We start from the raw sequence: 22,578 nt of genomic DNA, 5'->3' as shown, positions 1-22,578 counted from the left end.
ACTGAGCAAGCTGGTGATGGTTCCATAATGGTGTGCGTTATGTTTACAAGGGATGAACTGGGTCTTCTGTTACAACTGACCAGAGAATTGACGTAAAATGGTGATGTTCGGCTACTTGGACACCGTTTTCAGCCATTCATGGACTTCATGTTCCCACATTACGATGTAGTTTTTATGAATGACAGTGCGGCTTGACACTGGGACACAATTGTTCACGAGTGGTTTGAAGAACATTCTGGACAATTCGAACAAATGTTTGGGCCACCAAGGTCGCCCGACATGAATCCCACCGAACGTTGATGGGACATCACTAAGAAGTCAGTTCGTGCATCGGCAACACTGTCGCAATTATGTGAGGCTATACAGGGTGATTGTTTTACGCATCGTGTGCAAACTCTATGGATTGATCGATGAGAGGATACGGAACAAACTATGTGTAAGGAAATTATGTCCGGAAGTGCATGGTTTTCATGCTACTAACCGTTTATTGAATCATACTTTGTTACAGAGACTGCGGTCAAATACGCGCTGTACCATGCAGTCACAGTTATAGTATGCATGGTTTCCTCCTATAGGGTGGTACTATTCCTCAAATGTCATGCCCTAGCGCCTTCTCCTGCCATAGTTAATTGATAACGTTGGCCGGCCGCGGTGGCCGTGCGGTTCTGGCGCTGCAGTCCGGAACCGCGGGACTGCTACGGTCGCAGGTTCGAATCCTGCCTCGGGCATGGGTGTGTGTGATGTCCTTAGGTTAGTTAGGTTTAAGTAGTTCTACGTTCTAGGGGACTTATGACCTAAGATGTTGAGTCCCATAGTGCTCAGAGCCATTTGAACGATTTATTGATAACGTTGTGTGCGATTCACTTCTCTGGCTGACTCACCCTGTAGTGGATGTGATACAGCGTCGCACAGAATCGTTCCGTATTCGAATCGAGAGCTTGCCGACACCGTGTTTGCTTACGGAAGGGTAAATGGCAGCGGTCGGCAAGCAGCAAGGTTGTATCAGGAAACCTGTCCCCGCCGACGACGACCACAGCATTCAGTGTTTGCAACAGCGTTTCGCCGTTTGTCTGAGGTAGGGTCATTTCAGGAAGCAGGAAATAATGAAGGACGTACCCGAAATGTTCGGACACCAGACTTGGAGGAAAATGTGATTAACACTGTGGAAGGCGACCGCCGTGTCAGTACCAGGCAGTTGGCCCGCCAGTACAGGGTAAGTCAGACCACAGTGTGGAACATTGTCCGTGGCAGTTGTTACTAGTATTATCACTTACAGGGTGTGCAGGGCTTACTAGCGACAGAGTTTCCACATCGGGAGCAGTTTTGTCACTGGTTTCTTCACCAGACAACCACGATTGCGGGATCTGCGTCATCCATCCTTGTCACAGATGATGCCACCTTGACGCGGTGTGATTTCTGCAACTTTCGTGACAGTCGTTGTGGGATAGTATGCAGAACTGCCATGGTGTGGTGACAGCGAACAAACAACATCGGTGCAGCCAGATATGAATGGCCTGGGATAATTGGCGACCGTATTTTGGGACCAGTCTGCCTTCCACGTCTGCTAACAACTTCTTGCAGGTGATTTTTGCCTCTCCTGCTGGAAGAGCTGTTATTGATGATTAGAAAGGTTATGTGGCTGCTAGACGATGGTGCTCCAGCCCAATTCGCCGTTAACGTGTGGACGCAACTCAGTCCTGTCTTCCCTGGTCGATGGATCGGACGAGGGGGTCCAGCTGCATGGACTGCTCGGTCACCGGATCTCAACCTGTGCGATAGTTGGTTATGGGGTCGTCTCAAAAGCCCATTCCAGATGTGGAGACACTGGAGCAGAGTATTCATGTTGTCTTTGACTCTATTCGAATGTAGCTGGCCGATGTGAATGTGTGAGACAGAACATACCACGGCGCGTATACGTATGCACTGAGGCACATGGAAACCATTTTCAACACATACTGTGTGGTGTCACCGCCAGACACCACACTTGCTAGGCGGTAGCCTTTAAATCGGCCGCGGTCCGGTAGTATACGTCGGACCCACGTGTCGCCACTGTCAGTGATTGCAGACCGAGCGCCGCCACACGGCAGGTCTAGAGAGACTTCCTAGCACTCGCCCCAGTTGTACAACCGACTTTGCTAGCGGTGGTTCACTGACAAAATACGCTGTCATTTTCCGAGACGATAGTTTAGCATAGCCTTCAGCTACGTCATTTGCTACGACCTAGCAAGGCGCCATAGCATTTGATATTGAGATTATAACATGTACCGTCAAGAGCGACGTTCATCATTAATGGATTAAAGGTAAGTATTCCACCAGCTACGTCCGTTTTTCTAAATTCTAATTTCCTTGTCCTGTTCCAGACCTCACGCCAGCCTGCGTGAGCTAAAACGCGTGCATTTCGGCCGCCTCTAGTAACACGGTGTTGGCTCTCCTGCCAACCACAACATACTGTAACTATGGTTGGATGGTACAGCGCATATTACCCGGAGTCTCTGTAACAATGTATGATTGAATAAATGGTCTCTAGCACGGAAACAATGCGTTTCCGGACACAAGTTCATTAGGCTTTTTTTGTTCCGAATCCTATCATCGATAAATCCCTAGAGTTTGTAGACGGCGGGTAAAATCACCCTGATGAGCCAGCGTGGCTCAGTATTTCTGCAGGGGGATAAGACTCGAGTCCGTGCCGCGTCGAGATGCTGCACTAGGCCGCGCTATAGGAGGTTCGACCGAGATATCGGGAGGTAGCCCGTGACTGTTGTGTAGTGTAGTGTTGGGCGGGTTGCGGCACTCACTCGTCGCTGGAGAAGGGCAGGTGGCGGCAGGCGGGCACGGGCAGGTCGTGCAGGCGCGACTGGAAGCGCTGCAGCGGCGGCGCGCCGGCCAGCCGGATGGCCTGCCGGATGCCGCGCAGCGACACCACCACGTCGCGCGGGTGGCTGAAGAAGCCGGGGCGGATGCGCGGCGGCGCGCGCGGGTCCCGGCTGCGCAGCCAGACGCGACCGCGGCTCAGCGGGCGCATCGGCAGCGGGAACGCCATCCAGGTGTGCGCGCGCTCCACCGGCGCGAACATCGCCTCGTACACGTCGTCGCGGATCCCGAAGTTGCGCCGCAGCGTCGGCTCCGACACCACCGAGCCGCCCTGCGGGCACACACGGTGGTTGCAGGACCGCGGCTACTCAGTATAAAATGTCGAGCTAAAAACACCTTCAGCCGTCTACACTACCAATTTCAATTAATTTTTGACACCAGTTCCGGCTTCACTTTACAGCGACTTCAGGCAACCTCCTGTTGTAATGCCACTTCCTCGGACGAGAAATGAAAATCAAAAATTACCTCCAAAACTCCCAAAGATTTCCCCAAAACAAGTTCCAAATTTATTAAGAAACTAAAAAGCCTCCTCGATTGAGAAAAAAAACCTAGTGTTAACCCAGATTTCGGCGTAGATAACGACACCTTCTTCGGAACAACAATAAAACCTACAACTGCCTAAGAATCACTAAAAGTACACCATAGCTATACATTTGTAAACGAAAACGAAAAGTAAAACACAAACACTACATGTGTACAAAGTCAAAACCACTACTTAACTTAATAGTGTACGCTCCACCTCATGTGCATGGGTAGCGGGTCGGGCTTGTAAGTGAGCGACCCTTTGCAGCTGCAGTTTATGGCGGGTCATGGCCCTTCGAACATTGGCCCATGTGAGGTGGTGCGTACACTATTAAGTAGTGGTTTTGACTTTGTACATATCTACTGTTTGTGTTTTCGTTTTCCTTTATAAATGTATAGCTATGGTCTTCTTTTAATCATTGATAAAGGTCTTCTTAGGCACTTGTGGGTTTTATTGTTGTTCTGAAGAAGGTGTACTCATCTACGCCGAAACCTGGGTTAACACTAGGTTTTTTTCGCAATCGAGCCGGTTTTTTAGTTTTTTAATATATTAACCTACGATTGCTGACGCGCTGCGATCTTGAAGGTTCTTAAGTTCCAAATTCCATGAAAATTGAACAAGCAAACAAATTTCCAGTTAACACTACTATTTGGATATTAACCAGTATCTGAATCAGGAATCTAATACTTAGTAATTTATTAACATACGAAATAAACATAGGATTCCAATAAAATCAAACTCAAAATTCAAAATCATTATAATTAAAATTCGCAAAGTAGAACCAATGTTCCCAAAGAATACTCCGTGTGAGTACTCTTTGAGATTCGCGAGTAATGGCTAAGGATAATTCAATCCATTGTCACTACGTTACGAGAGTCAGCCGAAGCAGGTCGTGCTTTTGAATGCTCGTACATGTAGCCGCAATGAGATTGTTTTCAGAAATGATGATTGCGATCTACTACGACGCAGTGAAACGATACTTTGACTTCAAATATTACGTTATTTAGAATTCAGATAGAGAACTTGCATACATGAGGCAGAAGTGACTTTTAATTACACAACCTGAAGTTAACACTATTTAGGAAGTGAACACAGATAGACAATTTCATTCGTAATAACTAATGGTCTATGGAACTTTGCGATACTTACGAAGCATATAATTTATAATTCCCCCCAACACCTGGGAGAGCTTCTTCCTCACGGCTCTGTTAGGAAGTGACTAATAGTGTCTAATAAACCAGCACATCGTGTCAATTCACGCATTTATCATTGACGTTTAACAATATTATTTACAGAGATGACGTGGTCCAACATTATTTGACTCAAGCGCTCGGCACTTATATAGAAACTTCTTGACGTTACGAATTAATGACTGTTAGGACTGATTATAGATTTGAGATTACAACCAGTCTATATGGAATTTTCTGCCACTGGAACTAATTTCAACTTATCATTAGGATTTAAATAGCAACTGATAAACCATCGATAATGAACGATTTAATTACGACATTCGGTAAAGTAAACATCTCGCACAAGTCGCGAGTTCATCAACGTTCTGTTTCGTAGCGTCGATAGCGATACACAAGAAATAACAATCTCATTGCTCTACTGCTGAGTGTTAGCCAAGACTAAAGATCCGAAGGACGTTACACTATGCAGATACAACAATAATAACGGTGTCAACTATCTAACGAAAGTTGGGGGAGGGTTGCTTAAAATTTAAGAAATTAATTTACATACGGTGCTAATATGTCGTAAACATACAACAAAAAACAAAGTGTACAGGGAGTGACATGAAAGATAAATTAAGGAATGAAACGAGAGAGAAGTTGCACGCTGTATGAATATAAAATAGGAAACAAAATATGTATGCCATATAATAGTGAAAGAGAACATTGTGATCGGAGGTCAAAATTGCGTGTTATGCATAGATAAACACGGTGTTACATATTAGCAAACAACCAGTATGTAATGGTAATGTGAATGCCCGTGAATCAACTGAACCAAACTATCGCAGTCATTTACTGATGAGTACATTCTGAAGGTAAAGTATTTATTTATACGTTGTCACCTAATAATAACATGTAGAACCACTTATTCGAGGTCAATCCCATGTTAACTGCTTGCATCGTCATGTACTATACATTAGTAATAACTAATAAAACAAGAGCATAAAGTTACGTCAACATAATCTATCAATCACAAATTTTAAAGGCGCGACCTATTTAATAAGAACATTATTAATGATAACTCTGAAGCTAATGTGGTACAGGATAACGAATTCCCACAAAGCAGGAAATATAAAAAAGAAAACAAAGACAGACGCTTCTACATGACACACAGCCCTTGTACAGAGGATAGTGCGACCATCGATCATGAGAGGAAACCAGTAAAATGGACCCACAATAAAGAACAAATTCACATGTCGTGTGGTAAATGCAGCATTATGGTGAGGGGAATATCCAGATGCTTCTAAAGGCAAAAGTTACGACTTGAGTAGCCACACATGTGCAAAAGAACCAGATTATATATATATAAGTCGTAATTTACCCTAAATGTGCAAGAAACACGTCAAAGGGCAACGTCAGTACGTACGGGGACTAATATTTTAAGGCAGGATATGTACTTAGTACAGAATGAAGAAATAGTTGGAAACATTTGTCTATCATAAAATAGGACAGAATTCAAGGGAATAGTCAATCCGATAACGAGGTCGACCAATGAATCATTGTAAATATAGATAGTTGAAGGTGTTTTTGATTTGATATTTCCAAATTAAATTACCTCGTGCAAACACGTTTCAGCGTGTGTGTCAACACAGTAGGTTCTTACTGTTACTAGACGTCTGAAAATATTAAACGTTTTTATCAACAAAAACTTGCACTGTCAGCCTTTGAGAAAAAGGATATCGATTCAAACTGTGTTGTTCACTAAAGATGATGTGAGACAGACTATGATAATTTCATCGAAATCTTGAGAAATTCGGAACAGAAAGGATATTCGGACAAGGAGCCTCGACATTACGAAAACTATCGTGAACAATCGTAACGGACGCTTACAGATCCTTAGATTCAAAAGAGGAGCAGCTTCGTTTTCCTAACTGTCCGCCAAATGTAACAGTAAAAATTGCCCTCACGGCTTTCGGTAAAGTAAACAGGGTATTGCATACTAACCATTCTACGTGCCTGAAAACGAAAACTTCCAATTAGCGTGTATGACAAGTTTCCACTTTCCAGAGTCAGATAAACGTTCATAATGGAACAAGAATGCTATGTGACATGTCGAGAAATACTAGGAAAGATCACAAAAGATGCAGAAACTGGGCCAGAGAACAGATTAGCGTGGAAGAGGTAATTATAACTATAATGAAAACAAAATGGAACGGATGGGGAGCGATATTTTTTTTTTTTTGAGGGGGGGGGGGGGGGGGGGGATGGCTGAGAGACATGTAGTCAAGTGAACCCGTGGTGATCGAATCAAGGAAGTACACTGGTGGATGGCGAGAGACAGGAGAAGACTGAGAAGACGCCTCAATGGAAGGTGAAAGAGAACATTAGAAAACTTGAAAATTATCCGTCACGTTTGCAACTTTCGTACTAAATTATTTCGTGAGTGCTAATTCGCAGGTTCCCTGTAAAGCCGCATTCTGTACTAGGCTATCGATTTCTTGAAATGCAGTCGTCTCTGGCACATGCGTAAAGTGGTCCCGCGAGCCAGTCAGGTTCCAGCCAGCCGCATGGCTAACTGTGGCACTGTGGTGCAGTAGCGCGTCGAGTCTGGTCCAACATAGTCTCCCTGCCTCGTTCGCGTAATGGGCACTACGGTTTTGGTAAGATGTTGCATGGTTGAGCAGAGGTTGAGAACTTTTGCAGTGTGAGTTCGTTAGTCATTCACGGATATCGGTAGTTAACAGGTACCGGTATTTCTGCTTCGTATTCCGAGATTTAGACTGGACAGTTTCATGGAATGTTTCATTACTTCAAAGAGAGCCTTCATCCGGAGATGTTACTTGTGTGCCGTTGCGAAGAGAGTAATCTTCGATGCGCAGTACAGAATCGGTTTTGGTATCAGTCCATCGGAATAGTACAGCATTTAAATTCGTCACACTCTCAGTCAAGGCGCTTTATTAAATATTATTCTATATACCCAGACTTCCTTTTGTTTCAAGTATGCAGTCATGGACTGTGCGGCTGGTGCCGGCGGAGGTTCGATTCCTCCCTAGGGTATGGGTGTGTGTGTGTTTGTCCTTAGGATAGTTTAGGTTAAGTAGTGTGTAAGCTTAAGATTTCACATACATTTGAACATTTTTTGTTTCAAGTACCTCTTGTGTCACGTGTTCTGAGAAACGTTGTGTGCGTTATCGTGACTTAACTTCATTTGGGAAGTAATTATATTCTGTTTTGCTCGAATATTTTCTAAATAAATTGAATTTTGTTGCCATCATTTTCCTACTCAGACGAAATTACGCGGAGTTGCACTTTACAATTAGCACAATTACATTCGACATAGCGTGGACTTTCCATAAGCGGAGAGAAATCCTCCTATCTCAAACTGGTTCTTCGAATACTTTTCTGCTATTCAGCCACCACTGTGAACATTACGCGCCGTCGTCCTATGCATTGTTTTTCAGAATGAAGTTGCGGAGCAGACAGACGTGGCGGAGTTGCAGTTAATCATTTCATGTAAACTGTGACTGTTTCGTGTAGTATTTATGAGGTATGGCAACAGTCTGGGTACACCTTGACAATTGCATCCAACAGTGCTACAAGCACCGTTGTTTACACTTTTTTTTTTTGTAAATTTGCCGGCCGCAGTGGTCGTGCGGTTCTAGGCGCTACAGTCTGGAGCCGAGCGACCGCTATGGTCGCAGGTTCGAATCCTGCCTCGGGCATGGATGTGTGTGATGTTCTTAGGTTAGTTAGGTTTAATTAGTTCTAAGTTCTAGGCGACTAATGGCCTCAGAAGTTAAGTCGCATAGTGCTTAGAGCCATTTGAATCATTTTAAGTAAATTTAGATGTTTGGTGTGAGTAATCAGATCGACGTAAATCAATGAGTTATTTTCTATGCCCAATGTGAAACTGTTGCGCAAAATAAGCCTTTCCTGTTCTTGGTCGTACGTCCGAAATATTACGGTCAATCGTTTATTTCGTAAAGTAATGGACCTAAACCTTGTATTTGAGAATGCATTTCAATTCAGGGCCTATTTCGGACTTACTTTCGTACGTAATCCTTTTTTAAGGCTGGACAACGTGCCTACAAAAGTATAGTATTAACATGAGAGCGTAAGGTGGAGAGTAATATGTAGACAAATAAACAGTGGGATGTTTATTGAGTTGTATATACCTAATGATTGCTGCTGCTGAGGATGATGATGATTTAACAACAGTGCCGATTGAAAAGCTTGAGCTAAAAAAACAGAAACAGTGATAAAAGTACGTGGATCCAAACACATCATTTAGCAAAACTTACCATTGGAGAAGCCTTGGACATACAGGGAACAATCCCAGATGGGCAACAACACTTTGTAATGACACCACTTATCACACTGAAAAATACGTAAAGAAACACACACACACACACACACACACACACACACACACACACACACACCACAGATATATAAGACACCATAAGCCCTTGCAACCGCAGTTACACAAGCAACTAGGAGCTAATGCTTAACAAACTTTCAGTCCGGTATAAATCACGTACGTTTAGTCTATGTATCTCCGGTTTCATGCCTTTCAGGACAACAACGCAGGAATAAATCGCATGCACATACGTCAAAATTTTGGCCATGTAATAGATTTGAAGAGATTTCGCTACTTTTATGACTACCTACGTAAAAAGGTAATGTTATTGCAGACGTTATACACCTCAACATTTTTCAGTCTTGACACGGTCTAGAATAGCATCACAATGTCCAAAAGTCTGGAAGATGTTTCATGGAACAAGCCTTTTCCGGCTGTGTTGAAAATTCGTCCTTAAAGCCAAAGTTTCCTGCTTAGGTAAGGCTGTCATCCATTATAGCACTGAGATTCTTTGCTTTTGTTGGTACTGCAACATGATGGCGAAATAACGCGGAAAATAGAACGTGTGATTTCCTTTAAATTCGATTATTTTTATGCCTATGTAGATAGTGAATTTGCAGTGTTACTCAGCACGCCAGCCCCCGCCCTGAAGGGATGGACAAATTCTCAAAAATATCGATATTTATAGAAGATATCGTAATTATCGAGACGAAAATATCGATATATCGGTCGGTATTTTCAGTATTCAAAGGAATTTAAAAAAAATTGATGGTAGTCACAGAAATGATGAACTAACTTCTAAAAACTGACAATTACTTCATTGTCTCCAACATTAATGAATAAAAGAGACACAGTGTACTACAGGACGACTTATTTACGAAAAAACTAATTAATGAAACCAGTAATCTTCAGCGGTAGCCATTAATAGGGCTCTTTGTGTAATGTGTTCTCCTGCAGACATGGTTGTTTTGGCAACTGAAATCAACTTGAAGTCTACCCAAACACTGTTATTAAAACGTTAACACTTTCTGCACACAATCAAAGCACATGTGTAACGGCTTTGGGATCGTACAACTATGTACTGCCACTTTGTTCGGTTCAACTTTATACAGTAAGTCACCTCGCGATAACGGCCTAACAGGAGCACATCACCTAAACCAGGGGTCTCCAAACTACGGCCCGCGAGAGCCGGCAAACCGGCCCGCGTTAGCTGGCCGGACATCCCCGGTATCCGGCCCGCCGAATATTTGAGGTGGTGGTACCTGTACTGCCAACAGTTGAGTTTCCAGGCCTATCGCGACCAATACACCGCGACATTGGCTCTGCTACTCGCTACAAGACTACATAACTAAACATATTGTTGCGCCGCTGCGTTGACATACTCTACCTCTGTTACGTCTTGCAGTAATAGTGTTGCTAACAATGATTTTGAGATTTCGTTAACTTTGCAGGACGCTTTCGTGAAGAATGTGCAGTGGCATACTTTTTTGTCGGTGAAATTCGCCAGAATAAAATACGCCATAATTTCGGTCAGGTACGTCCACCAATCAAAATTAAATAAAAATCGTAGTTCGTTTCAGTGCTAGCTATTCCCAAAAGCTTAGATTTTTGCGATTTCATCTTTCCCTTAGCCTTACATTACGGTGATCGTGGAGTGCTAGGGTGCTTTAGTCCCACTAGGAAGATCTTGTCCCTTATGACTTCGTGGAGGAGTCAATGTGGCCCGCAGACTAAAAAGTTTGGAGACCCCTGACCTAAACGACTGGTTAGAGGGCGTCAGGTTGCGTCATTCTTCGGTGTGTGTTGTAGGTATTGCGTGAACGGCTTCGCTGTCTCGTCAGTAGGTGGCATGCGCCGTGCGGAATGCTGCACCGAGATGCGACATTGTTGTGCACACTGTTCGTGCCGGACGTGCCTAACAAGTGAGGAGCAAGCAGAAGCGAAATGTCTGACGGGAAGTAGTGTCGGCTTCTTGCGAGTGAAACACTTCTGAACGTGCTCTGAACATGAAATGTTGTACTTGTACTTACCATACACATTTCAGACAACAAAGCCCTTGTTCCATTAAACACCAGTGCAGTAATATGTGCGTTATTTGTGCCGAGTGTACGTTACTTTTATTGTGCATCTGTCATTTTCTTGATCCAGGCATTCAGGGGGTAATAAAAGCACACATTCTGCCTCATATTCGGGAGCAGGGAGTGATAATTTCCACCATTTTCACACAGTGCTGTCACCAAACGTGTGCATTTTGCGCCTTGTACCTATCATTTGAAATGGTAGAAGTGACACATGCAGGTAACACGCTTTCATGAATATGCAGTTTAGAAACATTCATGTCCAAATGTAGCGCTCGTTTGTAGTACTGAATATGAAATTAAAGCCATTGTAAGACACTTGCTGTGAGATTACGAAGATTGGTTGTTGTTGGAATGGGCAAGAAATCTACTGATGAGAACTGTAGTGACTTAGAATCAATGAAAGACAGGCAATAAAAAATATCGCTATCGATATTCGGCAGAAAACACAGGTCAACCGATATATCGATAATTCAAATATCGACAGCATATGTCGATACTAGCGTGAAGAAACATTTGTATTTTCACATCACGACATCTTTTTCCCACCTCTCCCTCTTCCTCTCCCCCACCTGCTTACGCTTAGTAGAACGGCTCACCAGGAACTCAATCTCCATGTCGGCGTGCGCGTCCAGGTTGTCGGGGTCCTCTGTGTCGTAGAGGGCGAGCGCCTCTGCGCCGCCGGGCACCGCCATGGGCCCGCGGCCGTACGCCAGGAACTGCACGTAGTTGTCGCGCCGGCCCAGGATGTCCTCGGCGCGCAGCGACACGCTCTCGTTCACCACGAACATGAGGCCGCCGATGGACGCGTGGTCCTGCAGGTTGTAGCCCACCTGCGGAAGAGTTATCACAACGTACAACTTACAGAATCACCGTTGAATTCTTAACAGGTTGTAACCAGCTTACAGAAGTCAGCGTCTCTTCTCACGGACAGCTTATGCCTCATCCCATCGATCCACATATTGTCCAAACACTACGTTGTGCTAGCCACAGTAAACGAGATTCTTATGTCGTAGTATCACTTCATAACAAACTATTGCGTTTGTACTATTCTCTTTGTATTTTCTTCCCTCAGTAATATACTGGGTGACAATTATTGAACTACATGAAAAAAAAAGTAAAGTAATTACAAACTACGGCGTGCACACACTTTATTCAACACGTGAACGTCACTACAGATATTCCTATTTCCGTTATGACATGTTCGATGTGCCTGCCATCATTGGCGATGGTGTGGCGCAGACGAATGGTGAAATTCTGCATGACCCGCTGAACTGTCTGAACGTCGATGCTGTCGATGACCTCCTAAGTGGTTGTTCTCAGCTCAGCAATGGTTTTGGGGTTATTGCTGTAAAACTAGTCTTTAATATAGCCTGCCGGCCGCAGTGGCCGTGCGGTTCTAGGCGCTTCAGTCCGGAACCGCGCTGCTGCTACGGTCGCAGGTTCGAATCGTGCCTCGGGCATGGATGTGTGTGATGTCCTTAGGTTAGTTAGGTTTAAGTAGTTCTAAGTTCTAGGGGACTGATGACATCAGAAGTTAAGTCCCATAGTGCTCAGAGCCACTCGAACCATTTCAAAAATGGTTCAAATGGCTCTGAGCACTATGGGACTAAATTGCTGTGGTCATCAGTCCCCTAGAACTTAGAACTACTTAAACCTAACTAACCTAAGGACATCACACACATCCATGCCCGAGGCAGGATTCGAACCTGCGACCGTAGTGGTCGCGCGGTTCCAGACTGTAGCGCCTAGAACCGCTCGGCCACTCTGGTCGGCTGAACCATTTCATAAAGGCCTACAAAAAGTTGTCGCATGTGTTCAGACTCGGAGAATATGGCGGCCAGTCGAGGCCCATGGCTACCCCATAGCCAGAATGCGGTCCCCAAGCACCATTCTCCTGCTTCGACGGGGTCGAACTCCGTCTTGCATCACCCATATCTTGTCGAAATCAGGGTTACTTTGGATAATGGGGATGAAATCATCTTCCAAAACCTTCACGTACCATTCGGTGATCACCGTGGCATCAAGGAATACCGCAACGATTATTCCGTGACTGGACATTGCACACAGGTCACCCGTTCAGTGTGAACACACTTCTCGATCGAGAAATGGGGATTTTCAGTCCCCCAAATGCGCCAATTTTGCTTACTGACGAACCAATCCAAAGAGCTCCGTCGCTAAACCAAACTATGCATGCGCATACTAATTCCCGTCATGCCCCGCGACTAACCGTGCAGTTTGAACGTCCCAACGCAAACCGTTCAGAAGTTACGACGATTTTGTTTCATATACTTCAGTAATTGTCACCCTGTAAAAGAGCTGGCATAATACTCTCTTTAAGGGACATCCACAACTGCCGCTAAACTATTTCTTGATGAATAAACACTTAACAAATCCTTTATTCCGATAAAATCATACAAACGACCCGTGTTTCAGGCTGCAAACGCGATCTTCAGGCGCTACAGAAAAAACAAGGAAAGCTAAGAGGCATTCTTCGTAAATTAATTAACATAAACGCAGTTGGTTCATAGATTACAATGCGCCGCCAGTGTCTGCTTCTTTGCTGTTACATTCATGGTTTTTTTTTCGGTCAGGACTCTTTTATTCGGTGCGGTACTGGTTGACTCAGAGAACCTATTCATGTGTCATCCGCACGGGATCTCGCGTGATACTTGATAAATTTGCTGGATACTTTACGTGATTGTTACGACTTTCTCGTACGCAGTCAAGGTACAACCCTATGTCAGGACTTGCGAAGGCCCTTTTAATATTAATTAATTTCTATGAATAAACCCTCTTAGCTTTCTGTGTGTTTTCGTACCGTCTGAATACGGGATTTACACTCTGAAACCAATGTCGTGTGTAGCATTAAAGGGTTTGTCAAGTACAACTGGAGCGGATTTTTTCGTCCTGAAATGTAAAAGCAGTGTTGAAATTGATAAATTTATAGCAGTCACTCGCAAATAATCTGTTTATTGCAGATCTAGCTAGATTTCAGCCGCTGTGTGCGTCTCATCTATGATAAAATAACGTACCTCTGCTGGTGCGGAAGTTCAAAAATCACATAGTTTGTATTTTTAATTTGATCTGCCGTTAAAATGAAGTCAAATGTATTTTAATAGATAATTTTAGTAAAGTTTTATTTATGTAAGCAAGAGAATTGTATATTATTTTTCTGGATTTAATTTTTTCGACAGCAACGTTGTTGTTGTTGTTGTTGTTGTTGTTGTTGTTGTGGTCTTCAGTCCTGAGACTGGTTTGATGCAGCTCTCCATGCTACTCTATCCTGCGCAAGCTTCTTTATCTCCCAGTACCTACTCCAACCTAAATTCTTCTGAATCTGCTTACTGTACTCATCTCTTGGTCTCCCTCTACGATTTTTACCCTCCACACTGCCCTCCGGTACTAAATTGGTGATCCCTTGATGCCTCAGAACATGTCCTACCAACCGATCCCTTCTTCTAGTCAAGTTGTGCCACAAACTTCTCTTCTCCCCAATTCTATTCAATACCTCCTCATTAGTTATGTGATCTGCCCATCCAATCTTCAGCATTCTTCTGTAGCACCACATTTCGAAAGCTTCTATTCTCTTCTTGTCCAAACTAGTTATCGTCCATGTTTCACTTCCATACATGGCTACACTCCATACAAATACGTTCAGAAACGACTTCCTGACACTTAAATCTATACTCGATGTTAACAAATTTCTCTTCTTCCGAAACGCTTTCCTTGCCATTGTCAGTCTACATTTTATATCCTCTCTACTTCGACCATCATCAGTTATTTTGCTCCCCAAATAGCAAAACTCCTTTACTACTTTAAGTGTCTCATTTCCTAATCTAATTCCCTCAGCATCATCCAACTGGCGTCACACTCTGTACTCAAAGTGACCAGCAGCATGTTCCAGAACATGCGAAAGTTCGTCTTGTTTTCGCTCCAGCGAATAGGAGGTCGCGTGGTCAACACCAGACGCATTTCATGGAGAGAAACTAGCACAAGAATGGAATGTTAGGCGTTGCTACACGCTGCTCCCTAGCCACTCAGGTAAACAACACGCTGTACAAGTGGAAAGACGACAGGTAAAGTTGAACCGGGAAGTAAATGAAGTAAGAGAATCTCGTATGCACGTGCCGTTGGCAAACGGGATGAAATGTGAGGGGAGAGGCCTGTAGCGGGCCTCCGCCTCACAGTGTGAGAGACACGCAGGTGAGACTTACGGCGAGGTCCTGTATGACGGGGATGGCCATCTCCTCGAGGTGTCGGCGCGGCCCCACGCCGGACAGCATGAGCAGCTGCGGGCTGTTGATGGCGCCGGCGGACAGCACCACCTCGCGGCGCGCGCGCACGTAGCCGCGGCGGCCGGCGCGCTCCAGGAAGACGCCGCGCGCCCTGCGCGTCTCGGGGTCGACGTCCACCCTGGTGACCAGCGAGCGCTTGCGCACGTGCAGGTTGCGCCGCTGGCGCGCCGGGTGCAGGTAGGCGCGCGACGACGACCACCGAGTGCCGTTGCGCAGCGTCACTGCGGGGGCAACGGCGGCGGTCAGCTGGCGGGCGTGCGGGGAGGGTGCTCCAGCGGAGCGGGTCGCTGCTGGGCGGCAGGAGTGTGCGGGAGGAGGACGAGGGCGGCTGTGAGAAAGGCAAAGCGGAGTGGGGGCACGGACCAGAGTTCATTGAGAGTGGGCGAGGAAGCGTTTCCGGCTGGTTCTCGCTGTCAGGTATATGACATAAAACAATGAAATATTACCGTGTACGGCATGCTGTGTCTAACGCACAGTATGAAATCTCAGATACCGGCTGGTATCGGTTACATCATTTGTAACTTCGTATAAAAACCAGTTTTTACTTGGCAATACAGCGTCTGATATGCAATTCTACTGGACACAAATTTTTCGCGCGCGCGCGCGTGTGTGTGTGTGTGTGTTAATTTAACAGAGACATAACAAAAGTCACGGACTGCCTGCTACTATCGTCTCGGTCCCCCCTTTCGTCTGGCGTAGATGCAGCAGCTCGACATAGCATGGACTCAACAAGTCGATAGAATAACTTTCCTTTAATTTACGTCTATGGTCACAAACTTTTTGTTAACAGGTTACCGGTTTCGGTCTTTAATGACCATCACCAGATCTGTTTCATAAAAACAAAGTCCTAATGTACTGCCATTATGGCAGGGTTAATTAAGCTGCCAGATGCCAACCCTACTACGAGACACAAAAGAAAACGCTGTTGCTTGCAGTACCACGGAACTGTTTACCGGATTTTCATTGCCGCTTGTGTTTTACGACCTTGGACTGTCTCTGTGTTCAACCAAGTGTATACTACTGAACTTGCAGTCCACTTTATGCGTGGTTTTGCGCTATGTAATAAGGTAAAAAGGCTGAGCTTTCGTGGAGCCTCATAGAATTCAAGCAGAGATGTTTTAGCGGTAGAGGTAACGAATGTCGAAGTCTGTAAACTCAAATGGTTCGTACTTTTGTCCCTACTGAATGATCATACGTTGTAAGTGCATAAATGTGCGTCATCACTCGCACAAGAGTTAACTGCTGGCGTCTCGTGTAAACTATCTCCACGTAATCTTGAGCAGCTACTGCCAATTCACTGTGTTTCACATCCTCTGGAGTTTATTTCCGTTCAGAAAATTCTTTCTGAACGATTCAGCTTTCACAAACATTAGTGCACAGCGTATTACATGCGACTTGTACATTCGTGCTCACGGTATTCGTTAGCGCTGTAACAAAGGCTAATATTTCTTGGGCCAGTGCTATATTCCTCCGGAAACGTTACCACTATCTGGAAAATAAGCGCGATACCAAGAACAACAAAATGCAGTTTCCAACCTAAATACGTAAGACTGTTTGCCGGAGTATGGGGTATTTAGGCATTTATTTTCCGCTTGTTATATATTCGTTCAGGTTAATTCTACAGATTATACCTAACAAATCACAAATTAAGATTTACGAGGTACTTTCTGGCAGGTATGACAGTCGAAGTAGTTAAACCGAGTAGTGGAGCAGCTTTCCTTCTGAAGAAAGTGAGGAGTAAACTGGAGGACTGGAAGACAGCTGAAGAAGCTGAACAGCTGTGAGGACGGAGAAAGCAAAAGCAAGTACTCCTAGTGAAAGGTTTCAGACTACAAGCACTTAGGCGCCGGCTTCTCAACACACATTCAAAGCTGTATGAATGCCGAACTTACTGCCCGGATAGTCGCACACGTTAGCACGCTGCTTCCGAGAATTGGGGAGACGCGCCAGCCCCAAATCCGCCCAGCGTACTAGCGACGAATGCTAGTGTGCTGCCCAGCCTGGATTTGGTTTTAGGCGGGTTTCAGCATCCCACCAGGTGAACATCATGCTGGTTCCCACGTCTCGCCTCAGTTACACGATACGCAGATATTTCGAAAAATCTTCTCACGCTTACGTGGACCCACAGAAGGGGGCACACAATTTACATATGGGGCAGGAAGAGGGGGGGAGGGAGGGAGAGGGGGGGTAGTTGCCGGTAGGAATGGCACCCGACCACCTTCTACTATTAACATTACCAGTTAACTTGCCGACCTCGTGAAGATACAGGATAAGGCCAGGATACAGATTCACAAGTCACGTTCAGCCATTCAAAGCAAACCAAACGGATTTTCTTTCCGACTGTCATTTGTTACACTCGATAAGCCAAGTAAATCGCAGAATAAAGAGTGCCGCAGTAAACAAGGAAATGTATCACCTCACCCGCAGAAAAGCTGAAGTTATTGTTACTCTTCTCTTTCAGGAATACATTGTCCAAATTTTACCAGAAGCTCTATTAGAACCTATTTTTTTTCTTTTAGTCGCGAGTCGATTTCTGAACATCATAGCTCATTACGAAATGTGGAACTTTTACGTCATGTGGTCAAAAATTAAACACTGATACTGTGCAGATTAACATGCTTTTCCTGTACGTTCCGACCATCGGCAGGAGTCCATATATGAAAACGAACTGCAGCCGTTCTCGACGCTTAGCTGTAAGGTACTCAAACTGTTCGCAGCAAAAACCCCGCAGAACGTGAACTGTATCATTTCGTCTAATTTACGGCCATCCGAAGTAATGGTTCTCGTAACATTGGTGAATGAGACTGGAAGCACTAACAGTGTCTGTTACAGGATTTATTTCACTTATTCATGAAATAAGAGGGGACTTCAAAGGGTTAACTACTCCCGCCGTCCCAAGCTTAACGCCGTTGGGCAACTAGACTGTTGTTCTCTGCAGACACAGTTCTGCTATGGTACGGGTAACATGTGCACCGCGGTGCGGAAGTGAAATGACGCGGCAACTGGAAACGTACTCCAAATTCTAAAGTACGCGGGGAAAGTACGATTCTTGTGAGAAAATGATGCAAGTTGCACAAATTAACGGTGAAGTTCTAGCTGTACGTAGACCAAAACCAATGTTGCGTCCAGGCAAAGTGAACTGATATCAAATCGGGAAGGATGGTCATCGGCATCCACCACAGACGGAAGTATCCATACAATCGAGGAACAAATTCACGCCGGACGGGGTGACCGAGCGGTTCTAGGCGCTACAGTCTGGAACTGAGCGACTGCTACGGTCGCAGGTTCGAATCCTGCCTCGGGCATGGATCTGCGTGATGTCCTTAGGTTAGTTAGGTTTAAGTAGTTCTAAGTTCTAGGGGACTGATGACCTCAGAAGTTAAGTCCCATAGTGCTCAGAGCCATTTGAACCATTTTGAACTACTTCGCAGCAGCCACAGATTTTCCGACAATGGGAACGCATAGCGGTTCTCGGATGGCTGTGTGAGCGAGGAGCGGATTTCTGTCGCCGTGGAACTGAACGATCGTAGAACGTTCCAACCGCTGTTTGCAGAGATTTGGCGATTGTGTTGAAAAATAGTGTCACGTATCTTTATCTGTGTGTAGTCGAAGACATCATGCAATAAAGTGTACCTGGCCTGTCATAACAATGTGTAACTTACTTCTTGAAGTCCCCTCTTAATTGATCTATGGATCTCCCAAAACGCCAGAAAGATGAAAAATCTCGCAATGTTCTCGTTGTGAAGCTGACAGTGAAATAGGATGACAAACGTTGCGATAAGAGCGGAAACTCTGTATTGAGTGGACACGCACATTGGTCCTAAAATTAGTTGTCTCTAGGAGAAATCACACTAACATCTGGTGACACTGCATTCAGCTTTGATTATTTGCCGAGGAACAGGATCCACAACTTTCTCAAGGTACGCCACTCATTGATGATAGAGCTCCATGGAGCTACATATGTGGGGACGTTGAGTGCTAGATTTGACCACCTGTCCCACATAGTCAGAGATCTTTACTATGGAAGTAACATCGGCTGTTTTAACAGGTTATTGGAGCTGTAATAAGCTGCCGGAGTGTTCATAAAACCAGTCCCATGAGCACGGCTGCTGCCATCTTGGAAGAGGGAAGTGTCCACAGCATACTCATCATGAAGATATAGAGGAAAAGGCAGCACTTGTCACCGACACTATTGAACTAAACATCTCGGTAACGTGAAGGAGTCGGCAGAAGCAGTGGTACAAAAACCACCACCATACGTCACAGAACAACCTCCGAACTCCATACATAGAGGGTTCAACACTTCATCGGGGATTGGGGCACTCCAGGCTTTGCACAATTTCAAAAGAGGCAAAAGGGCGACTCGTCCGATCACATTACATGCCTCCATTCAGTTACTGTTCAATTTCTGTGTTTGGCCCACTGAAGACGTGGAGCTGTAAGTGCCGCTGTGCACAGTGGTCTTTTCTGAGGTGATCGTAAACCGGGTATACTAAGCCGCCGTAGTTTCTTTGACCACTCATACAGGAAATGCTCTCTGCTGGCTCTCGTTTGAGTGTCTTATTGCAGGAATAAAGTTCCTTCATAGGAAATCGACAGTGTGCGTGCAACGGCACAAATCGTCCCGGAACATCACATCGATGTCACAGCAGACGTTCAAAGTGGCGTCCACGGGTTTTCAGGTCGTAGGGATAGTAGCGGTTATCATGCAGGACACACAATTGTTATTCGGCTTACACCAAGTTGGCGGACCACTTGCCTGGAGCTTATAGTAGGTTTCTTCTCAGGATGCTGTAGAATTCGGTCCTCCAAATGTGATGTACGCACGGTCCGCCTCTTCCCTGCACTCTCGTCTCTCTGAAAGGACCCATGATCACACAAACGCCCACAACAGCTTGAAATGTGGTGTGATGTTGTTGGTGTCTGTCAGGGTACTTGTCTCGGTATAGCCGCGCTGCCTCACGACCGTTTCCATCTGATTGGCCGTACGCAATCACCATCTCGGCTTATTCCCGTCACGAACACCGGACCATTCTGCAGCTTACCGTACGCTTCGTCTGTCCCACAGCTTGCAACGCAAAAGGAACAGACGCGGTCAAAGGAATTTTTCTTTGTAGCGCCATCTATCGTGGCAACGATTCATTTCCGGACACATGTTCATAGGACATTTTTCCCTTCATGGTTCAAGTGGTTCAAATGGCTTTGAGTATTATAGGACTTAACTTCTGAGGTCATCAGTTCCCTAGAACTACTTAAACCTAACTAACCTAAGGACATCACACACATCCATGCCCGAGGCAGGATTCGAATCTGCGACCGTAGCAGTCGCGCGGTTTCCCTTCATGTCCAGTCAGGAATCCGTCCATGTAGTTTGTCGGTTTTCTACATCTGCATCTACATGGATACTCTGCAAATTACATTTAAGTGCCTGGCAGAGGGTTCATCGAACCACCTTCACAATTCTCTATTATTCCAATCTCATATAGCGTGCGGAAAGAATGAACACCTATATCTTTCCGTACGAGCTCTGATTTCCCTTTTTTTTATCGTGGAGATCTTTTCTCCCTATGTTGCTCGGTGTCAACAAAATATTTTCGCATTCGGAGGGGAAAGTCGGTGATTGGAATTTCGTGAGAAGACTCCACCTCATCTAAAAACGCCTTTGTTTTAATGATGTCCGCACCAAATTCTGTATCATTTCAATGACACTCTCTCCCCTATTCCACTATAATACAAAACTTACTTCCCTTCTTTGAACTTTTTCGATGTACTTCGTCAATCCTATCTGGTAAGGATCCCACACCGCGCAGCAGTATTCTAAAAGAGGACGGACAAACGTAGTGTAGGCAGTCTCTTTAGTAGATCTGTTACATTTTCTGTGTGTCCTGCCAATAAAACGTAGCGTTTCGTTAGCCTTCCCCACAACATTTTCTGTGTGTTCCTTCCAATTTAAGTTGATGGTAATTGTAATTCCTAGGTATTTAGTTGAATTTATGGCCTTCAGATTTGACTGATTATCGTGTAACCGAAGTTGAACGAATTCTTTTTAGCACTCATGTTGATGACCTCACACTTTTCGTTATTTAGTATCAGTTGCCAATTTTCGCACCATGCAGACATCTTTTCTAAATAGTTTTGCGATTTGTTTTGGTCTTTTGCTGACTTTACTACTCGATAACAGCATCATCTGCAAAAAACTTAGATGGCTGCTCAGATTGTCTCCTAAATTGTTTATATGGATAAAGAACAGCAGAGGGCCTATAACACTACCTTAGGGAAACCCAGAAATCACTTACCTTTTACTCGATGACTTTCCGTCAATTACCATGAACTGTGACTTCTCTGACAGAAAATCACGAATCCAGTCACATAACTGAGACGTTATTCTATAAGCACGCAATTTCACTACAAGCCGGTTGTGTGGTACCGTGTCAAAAGCCTTCCGGAAATCCAGAAATACGGAATAAATCTGAAATTCCTTGCCAATAGCACTCAACACTTCATGCGAATAAAGAGCTAGTTGTGTTTCACAAGAACTGTGTTTTCTAAATCCATGTTGACAGTGAGTCAATAGACCGTTTTCTTCGAGGTAATTCATAATGTTCGAACAGGATATATGTTCAAAAATCCTGCTGCATATGGACGTTAATGATATGGGTCTGTAATTTAGTGGATTACTACTACCACCTTTCTTGAATATTGATGTGACCTGTGCAACTTTCCATCTTTTGGTACGAATCTTTCGTCGAGGGAACGGTTGTATATAATTGTTAAGTACGGAGCTGTTGCATCAGTATACTCTGAAAGTAGGCTAATTCGTATACAGTGTGGACCAGAAGACTTCGCCGCGCGGGGTAGCAGTCATCTCTCGGGCATGAGTGTGCATGTTGTTCTTGGCGTTAGTTAGTTTTAGTTACGTAGTACGTAACCGTAGGGATCGATGACCTCAGCAGTTTGGTCCCATAGGAAGTTACCACAACTTTTCAAATTTCGAGAATACTTGCTTTTAGTAAGTGATTTAAGTTGATTCGCTACTCCGAGGACATTCACTTCTACGTTACTCATGTCGGCAGCTGTTATTTATTCGAATTCTGGAATATTTACTTCGTCTTCTTTTGCGAAGGCATTTCGGAGGCTGTCTTTAGTAACTCTGCTTTGGCAGCACTGTCTCCGATAGTATCTCCATTGCTATCGCGCTGCATTGATTGCATCTTGCCCTTAGCATACTTCTCGTACGACCAGAATCTCTCTAGATTTTCTGCCAGGTTTCGAGACAAAG

General features: G+C 44.7%; 1 protein-coding gene across 1 annotated transcript in view; it reads right to left on the bottom strand.

The window, feature by feature from the left end:
- Positions 1-22,578, bottom strand: part of LOC124711476 (glucose dehydrogenase [FAD, quinone]-like) — a 161,532-nt gene that overhangs the window by 14,008 nt on the left and 124,946 nt on the right. The window contains exons 5-7 of the mRNA XM_047241582.1: positions 15,219-15,520; positions 11,601-11,834; positions 2,796-3,142 (exon numbers count right to left, since the gene is read on the bottom strand). Of these exons, the coding sequence (XP_047097538.1) occupies positions 2,796-3,142; positions 11,601-11,834; positions 15,219-15,520 (883 nt within the window). The remainder of the gene's footprint in view (positions 1-2,795; positions 3,143-11,600; positions 11,835-15,218; positions 15,521-22,578) is intronic.

Source organism: Schistocerca piceifrons, chromosome 8 (assembly GCF_021461385.2).
Source record: "Schistocerca piceifrons isolate TAMUIC-IGC-003096 chromosome 8, iqSchPice1.1, whole genome shotgun sequence".
In the NCBI taxonomy this organism is placed as follows: Eukaryota; Metazoa; Arthropoda; class Insecta; order Orthoptera; family Acrididae; genus Schistocerca; species Schistocerca piceifrons.
The sequence above is the reverse complement of the archived record's forward strand: the minus strand, read 5'-3'. Positions and strand labels throughout refer to the sequence as shown.